At 39.8% G+C, this 7,684-nt stretch overlaps 1 protein-coding gene across 2 annotated transcripts; it reads right to left on the bottom strand.

Moving 5' to 3' along the window:
* Positions 1–1,818: 1,818 nt before the first annotated feature.
* Positions 1,819–7,460, bottom strand: LOC136513321 (FACT complex subunit SSRP1-B). 2 transcript variants are annotated; one of them, XM_066507311.1, is made up of 16 exons: positions 7,077–7,460; positions 6,113–6,298; positions 5,804–5,909; positions 5,585–5,721; positions 5,104–5,187; positions 4,904–4,998; positions 4,690–4,798; positions 4,519–4,605; positions 4,346–4,438; positions 3,787–3,984; positions 3,560–3,711; positions 3,317–3,467; positions 3,131–3,229; positions 2,849–3,034; positions 2,450–2,528; positions 1,819–2,293 (listed from the first exon to the last, which is right to left on the bottom strand). In XM_066507311.1, exons 1-16 carry the CDS (start codon positions 7,128–7,130, stop codon positions 2,175–2,177), a joined length of 1,935 nt encoding a protein of 644 aa, XP_066363408.1. In that variant the 5' UTR covers positions 7,131–7,460; the 3' UTR covers positions 1,819–2,174. The 2 variants fall into 2 exon arrangements, with proteins under 2 accessions (XP_066363408.1, XP_066363409.1); XM_066507312.1 differs by having other exon boundaries at positions 5,612–5,721.
* Positions 7,461–7,684: the final 224 nt, after the last annotated feature.

Here is a 7,684-nt window from a genome sequence, read left to right as displayed (position 1 = left end):
AGAGGACGCTATACTTTGTCTGACAAAAGTGGTAGACATTAAATGGAGAACATGTTGTAGCGAGGAAGCCCCACCCTCCTTTGGGATCACGTTCATATTCCCGTATTATTTCTATCGAGACCCTCATGGAATAATGCATTGATGTATGTTACCCCAAGTTAGACCTAGGAATTGGACGACTTGCAGCCTACGTTGGGAGTTTTGGAAATCCAAGCCCTTCATGCCTATATGGCATGTTGCTTTTGCCTCGAACATACGTTCATATTCCCGTGTTTGTGAAGCCCTACGTTAAAGTATTGATAAGTTAGCTTAAGATAGAGAAGCCTCTTTCACCGTCAACGGATCGGATAAGGTCTGACACATACGGATACGAGTATGGATAGCTAAATTAAACCTTAGAGATATTTTGGATAAGATATGAATGGATATCAATACTATATGTATCCAAAATTTGGGTATCAGAATAGGGTACAAATACTAAATCTACATATTCGGATATAATACATTTCATACGAATAAGCAAGACTTTCAATCGGTCAGAGAAATATCCGTACCGTTTACACCACATGCATGGGCATGCGGCACACCCTTGTCTCGCCGATTCTGTTGCTACCAAGACCATCCAGTTTCTTGTAGTTAATTTATTCACGAACATGGTGTTGTTGTGGCTCAATGACTCAGAAGCCTAGTTTACGACCGTCTTAGTCTAGCTTTTGTTCAGGCTAGTGACATGCTAATGGCTGGACATGCAATACCCATTGGAGGCAACACCATGTTCTAGTCCGTGAGCGGACGCTACAAGCTCATCAACTCCACTTGATGATGACACCTCTGCAGTATAGTGCCTAGGACCTACACCATCTAGGACACCTACCTTGGTGGCCAGTGGCGGAGCCACAGGGTATCGCCGGGTATGCCCGGGCATACCCTGTTTGACCGGCTAGGAGCTCTGCACCATCTAGGACACCTACCTTGGCGGAATGGCGGCCAAAATGGAGGGAGGGAAGAGATCTTTCATACCCCCTCTTTCTCTCTCTTCGGATTGATCATATGGTTATTCTAATGGCTGAAGTGTCCCACATAAGTGTACAAATTTAAGTGCTGGTGGTGTGTGTTAGCAAATTCCACATGAACTATGTCCACTAACAAAATTTGATTCTGTCATCTTGGCAAAATGCAGGAAGCACTTGCCCAAATAGATAGGAAAGGGTTTTAATTTGATTCTGTCGTCTTGGCACTATGTTTTCGTTGGAAGGAGCAGAATTCTCATGTTAAATGGCATGTCAACCATACCAACAATAGTAGTCTAACCTGAGTACTTGGATGGATTCAGAGTTTGCAAGGGTCGTTAGGCAGCTAGAAGGTTCTAATGGTTTTAGCATTGGTGCTAGGCGTTTTCTTTATTTTAGCCACTCGGGTTAGCCTATAGGTTGACGTTGTATTCTTATCCTAAATGCGTGCTCACAAAAACACACTCTGGACGTAACCATTAACATGCTGATGTGCATCTAGAGTACACATAAGATCATCTTTAAAATCATAAGTCAATTTTATGGAATAATACTATATTGACATGTATCCGAGAACTACAACTATTTTGGCGTTGGGTACCACATAACTAAAACTATTCTCATAGTATCAATCAAGTATCAAAGGAGTTGTATTTTCATGGTACCAAATGGGAAAGTAAATGTAGTTCTATGATACATATGTCAAAATAGTTGTAATTTTGTAGTTCTTATGCCAAAAATAGTTGTACTTGTCTGAAATCTTTTTAAAATATAGTTCAAACAAACTCAATAAACCTGCAGCTGCATTTTGTCCCTGTTCGGTGGGATTTGCTTAACTGTCAAAGGATGGCATTCAGCTTAGATTTTAGGGTATTCCAGTCAATACATATTAATAGTAACACTAGCTAAGATAGATTAAAAAAAAGAGATTTAACCTAGGAGGAATTAGGTGGTTTTTCATTAAGAGAAATAGGCACCCAAATTCAGTCAAGACGGGACTTGAACCTGGGTGGTTGGGTGCATTGCCACACCTCTCACCCAATCAGTTGTGCTAGGCTCACTTCCTCTAGCTAAGATAGATTCAAAAGCTAAGGTAAATATTCCCGGCCATTCTGATAACTTAATAATCCAGCCCTGCAGCTAACTATCAAAACGATTGAACCTTCATTCTGATCCAGCGCCAGAGCCCTGCTGAGCGGCTGCACCACGGTAGGCTGCAGACTCTTCTACGTAGCGTTGCTTGTCAACCTGGGACTGCTCCACATATGGCTGCCTTTCCTCAGCTGCAAAATTTAAATGGGTGGAAATGGTTATAACAGATGCTCACCAAATCTGTCTTGGTTTTTTCAGTAAACAAACATGATCACCTACAGGAAGGATCTATATGTGCAAGGAGACAATGGAGTCTTAAATAGTATGTCATAGAGCTAGACGGGTACCTGTCATCTTTTGCCACCTTTCTCCAAGCTTCTTTGCAATCTCTGTGGTAGCCAGTTCAGGATTGCTGCTCTTGATATTCTGCAATAGGGAAGTATCTGTTAATTTTTTGACACGTACGTCTATTATTTGTTCGATTTGCAAAATCCTAAGCTAAGTGCCTCATCAAGAGAATAAAAAACGTGCTCTTCATTGCAACCTAGCGTGTTTTGCATACAATAGAGTAGAAAAAAAATAGCAGAGATATAACCAAATGGAAAGTGAAATTCTAGGTCCTTGTGTTCTAAAAGAAACATAAATCAGGGGCTGGATAAATGAGAGGTTGAAAGTTTCTCCAACTATTTATATTCAGTTTTCTCAATATTGGGGCCTTCTGAAATTTAGGGTTATAAGTAACTTACAGCTCTCTCAGCCTTTGAGAAGTACATGAATGGGGCTATAGCTCTCTTAGGGGCATTGGGATCTTTCTTCTTCTTTGGCCTCTTTTTTTGAGAACCTTCATCAGGCCCACTCTTCTGCTTCTTCTTCACAGGCGGCTTTGAGCTACTAGCTTCCTTTGAGCTAGTAGCTTCCTTCTTGGAAGGTTTCTGGAAGAAGTTTGTTAGCACAGTGCATTCTATAGCTATTCTGATTCATTCTGAAACCATTGCTATTTTATATACTGTAAGAGAAAATTTAGTTACCTCCTTTTCTCCTCCACTCATGATAGCATCAGAGCCATCCGCATCGGAATCATCGGTTGGAGATCCACTATCGTCCTTGTCTGCCACAAAATCTTCATCCTAATTTGAAGAGAGATTACACAAAAATGTGCATGCAATTGACAGATGGTAACCTTATATTGAGTTATCGACTAAGGGAGGCAATACCTCTTCATCACTTTCCTCATTACCAGCCTGATTTTTTATCCGCTCCAGATGTGGATCAACAGAATCATCATCGGTGCTCTGAAAAACAGCAGTAACACCACTAGTTCTACCTTGGCCATCTCCAAGATTCAGAATTTTCAAATGCTTGCCACTTGAAAATTTATAAAGGAACAAGATGCTACTATCAGATTCATAAAAACACATTGGCTACAATTATATAAATCAACAAAAACATATAAAAACCTGATGAAGTTGAAGAGGTTATGGTATTCATTCCTTTGGATGTTTCTGAAGAGATGTTCTTGATCATTTGTGAGCTTGACCAAAAGGTCAAAGTAATGAGATGATATACTTGCACCTCCAGCACCATGACGCTCAAACTCAACATACTCAATCTACAGGAAGTAACAGCGAACCATGGGACAGAATAATTGAATGAAAAACTTTTATATTTCTTTAATAAAGCAGACCTCATCATGAGGAATTAGTGTTGGGGGCTTTGGCAGAAAGAAGAAGCCCTTTTCGAGTGGATAAAGCAAACCATCTTCAGCTTTAAGTGATGATTTGACTGCATATCCATCTTGGCAACTGCGGAATGTACTTGGCCTTGTCACTTTAGCACCAGATAAGCCACGAAGGAGCTTGGAGAATACCTCATGTATTAGACCCTACAAATAAATCAATAACCCAACAATTGAAGATGTAAGTAGATTGAAGATGTAAGTAGAAGGGATGATCAACATATTAAGACCCTGTAATGCAGTGAAAGATGAAAACAACATAACAGTCAACATAACGGTTTATTCAATTACATAACTTTGCCAAATAGAAGCTAACGACCACCCTACTTGCAAGGAGAACTGTACAGCTAGGAAGCTTAAACAACTTCATTAAATTAAAAATAATGCATGTAACTATGCAAATAAAATCCTATGAGAAATATGCAAACATACAACATAGATCATCTTGTGGTTTATGATCCATTTTTAGATGAATGAATGACTTTTTGAAAATGAGTAAATATATCACCCTGTAGGAGCTCTCAAGCCTATCCTTGTACTTCTCGGCCAAAACCTCACCACTTAATGCCAGTTCCCTTTCAACCACTGCCTCTGTCTCAAACTGTTCACACGGTAAGGAAATTAATTCTTTGGGATGAACATTTTATCCAATTAGGTGAAAATTGAAGTGTGGTATGGCACCTGAATAACAATGTGAGGATATAAAGTTTGTCCTTTGCGAATTGGTGGATCAAGTGTGATAACCACAAAGGTATGTGGATTGTGTGACTGCATAGGTGAAAAAGCAAGGATGGAACCATATGTTATTATGTACAATAAAAGATCTCAGCATGTATGTAAAATAAATACAACCTTTGGTAAAACAAATAGGCGAAGAATACTACTATATTGGATTTTGAAATCATTAGCTTGTCCTTGGAGTCGCAAGAATGACTGATGAAGCTCAACACTGTATCGGCCCCTGAATAGAAAAGGAGAAGCTAGCTATTTAGCAAAACAAAAAAGACATTCAACAATATCATATTTTTTATAAATAATATTCTACAGAGTTGTAGGATTTTCCCACCTTGGTGTAAGAATTGCAATTCCATCAAATGTAACAACAGCCATCTCTGAGGAGCCACCACCATCAATTTCAACCGAGATAGCCTGCCATAGCATCTAAAAAGGAGAAATTTCATCATTTCCGTCATGCATGGATGTGTTTTCCTTTTAAAAAAAACTGTTTTCTTTCCATTTTCATACTGTTCTTAACAACGATCTCACCTGAGCTGAGGTACGATGCTCATCTCCAATGAATTGAGTATTCGAAGTCGGAACATGAAAACTTAAATCCATCAATGAATCTTTCTGCAATCAACACGAAAGAAATGAGATGAACTCAGCAAACATGGATCATTAAAATTGTAGCTATTATTAACGGTTTGCAACTTAGCACAGCCAAATCCTTGAAAAATTTATGTAACACTAACCATGTGAACCATTAAATGAGATTGATAGAATATATATGGCAGAAAAATCATTTGTTACATAGTGGAGAAACAGATATAGACACTACACACTATGCAATATAAAATAGTATGATGGTTTTGTTACCATTCCATGATATCTGTATGCAAAAATAGTCCATTTATTATTTTACATAAAAAAAAACAGCAAGGTAGCCAAAAGCACATAGCACCAACAAGATTTAATAAAACTAAGGTAAACATGGACCAAAGGAAACACATTCGGGCAATTCACAGGCCTCATTAGCCCCAGTAGTATCATCTACATGGAACTCTAGGACAACATCTGTTTTCCCTTGCATCTGAGTCTGTGCCACATCTGCTAGAGAGACTTCAAACGCTTCCTTTGAACCAACATTAAAGCAAAGCATATTCCCTAAAATGGAAAGGATAGGAAAAAATAATCAAACCAAAACAGAGGAAACCATGAGGCAATGGATACAGAAATTTCGGCTAACCATTTATTTCTATTCCGCCCCAATTATGCCCAGTAACAGAAAGCTGCTTCTCTTCTGGTGTGATTCCAGTGCTCTTCTCTATGAAATTAGTTAGGTTACTAACATCCTGGAAAGTAAAGGAACAAAACTGGAGTTGCGACATGCAAAGATTTTAATTATCGGAGAGAAACATAGACACTGGCACATCTATCAGGTCTATTAGAAAACTATAAACAATTGTTGTCTTATTTTTCAACATCTCTTGAAACTAAAAATAGAAATCATGTACAGCTAGTTTTTTCCTTCAGATAAAACAGGAGAGAATATAACCTGTTCACGAAAGCCAAAAAATCTGTAACAGAGGCCCTCCTTCGTCCCAACACTAAGCTGATAAGATTTAGGAATCCTCATCCAAGCCACAGAAGTGATATCACCTTTATCAACCTCAATGATCTTTCCTCCTCCTTGCTTCTTCCACGCCAAGCCTCCTGTGTAAAGTTTGAACTGCCCAGGGTTCTACAACACAAAAGCCATCACATCACCACAAGAATTTCATCACTTGCAATAACAATCATAAATAAAATAAATCGAGAGTTTATCAGATTTGAACTACATTCCCTACTTTTTGTAGTGAAAAAAATGAAGCTGACTGCAAGATGCACAATTCTAACCGCAAAGATTGAAAAACAACTTTCTATGCCTAAGTATGACATATACTGATAAAGCTACTATGACAGGAATAATAATCTTTAAACAAGAGCATACGTTCAGACCAAAAGGATTATGAAAATTTGAAAACTATATATCTTAATGAAAGGTGCAACGGCAGCTCAATTATCACAAGTCGGTGCTCCTTTTGGCGAACATGGGACTGAGAGAATGCAATTATACACGACAAAAAAATTACTATACTATCTCATAATAGATAGAAGAAAACTAGAAATTCAGATTTGTTCCATTTAAGGAGGCTGTTTGTTCCCACAAGTCTGTTGTTACAAAATTTATCAAGGACCTTGTTCCCACAGAATTTCTCAAAATTCTAAACATACCACTCAAATAAAACCCTAACTTGTGATCTTGAATAAACCCTAACTTGTGATCTCTAGGTAAATCAACCACTGCAGGCTGAGAGCTCTGACCAACAAAATTCAAATAAAAAAAAACCAACAAAATTCCTGAACCCGACCCTCGGATCAGAGACATAGAGACGATCGCCATTAAATCAAAGCCAAACCCTAACGAGTGGATTGCTAAATCTCCACTTAGGGCGAAATGAATGGGATCGACAACTCACGCCGCCGCCACGGCCGCCGAGGGAGATGTTGTTAAAGTGGTGGCCGTCCGCCATCTCGGCGCACAGCGATCGCCGTCGAAAGTACAGGTCCCGATTCGTCTCGCCGCGCGTGGCCTCGCCCGGGTGTGTGCGCGTCACCTAGCGTGTGGCTCCATTTGACGTGGTTGTAATGCATGCGGCGGCTGCATACTTTCTTCTCCGATTTTCTCTTCCGTTTTTTTCCTTTGACCATCTGCATGCGGTGCATGCTTTGAGACGAGGCACCATACCGGGGGAACTGCCGTTTTCCCTACCACGCGCGCTGCGGCTATGTCGACGACGGTGTCCCAGCCGTACGTACCCGGCCGCCTCTCAGGACGTGGAGCTCCGTCTTTCACGTTCCGTGGCCTTCGCCTCTAAGGATTTCGTGTGCGAGGACAGCCGGCGTCTGCTGCGACGCCCTCCTAACTTCCTTCCCTTGCTCTGCCGTCTTAGGTAAAAAAAAAAAAAGGATTGAACTTAAAAATAACCTGCTTGTAGTGCTTGCGATTTAATTTCGTACATTGATCATCCAATGTCAGCGATCTCGATTATTTGAATGATAAAGTTGGCAGATTTTAGGTAGTTTG

This window comes from Miscanthus floridulus, chromosome 16 (assembly GCF_019320115.1).
Source record: "Miscanthus floridulus cultivar M001 chromosome 16, ASM1932011v1, whole genome shotgun sequence".
NCBI lineage: Eukaryota > Viridiplantae > Streptophyta > Magnoliopsida > Poales > Poaceae > Miscanthus > Miscanthus floridulus.
This window is presented reverse-complemented; position numbering and strand designations above follow the sequence as displayed.

Coding starts and splice junctions, on each gene's coding strand:
- LOC136513321 (XM_066507311.1), bottom strand. CDS start 7,130: ATGGCGGACGGCCACCACTTTAACAACATCTCCCTCGGCGGCCGTGGC. Junction 3,985..4,345: donor GGCTTGAGAGCTCCTACAGG/GTGATATATTTA, acceptor ATTTATTTGTAG/GGTCTAATACATGAGGTATT. Junction 2,294..2,449: donor AAGGTGGCAAAAGATGACAG/GTACCCGTCTAG, acceptor TAAATTTTGCAG/CTGAGGAAAGGCAGCCATAT.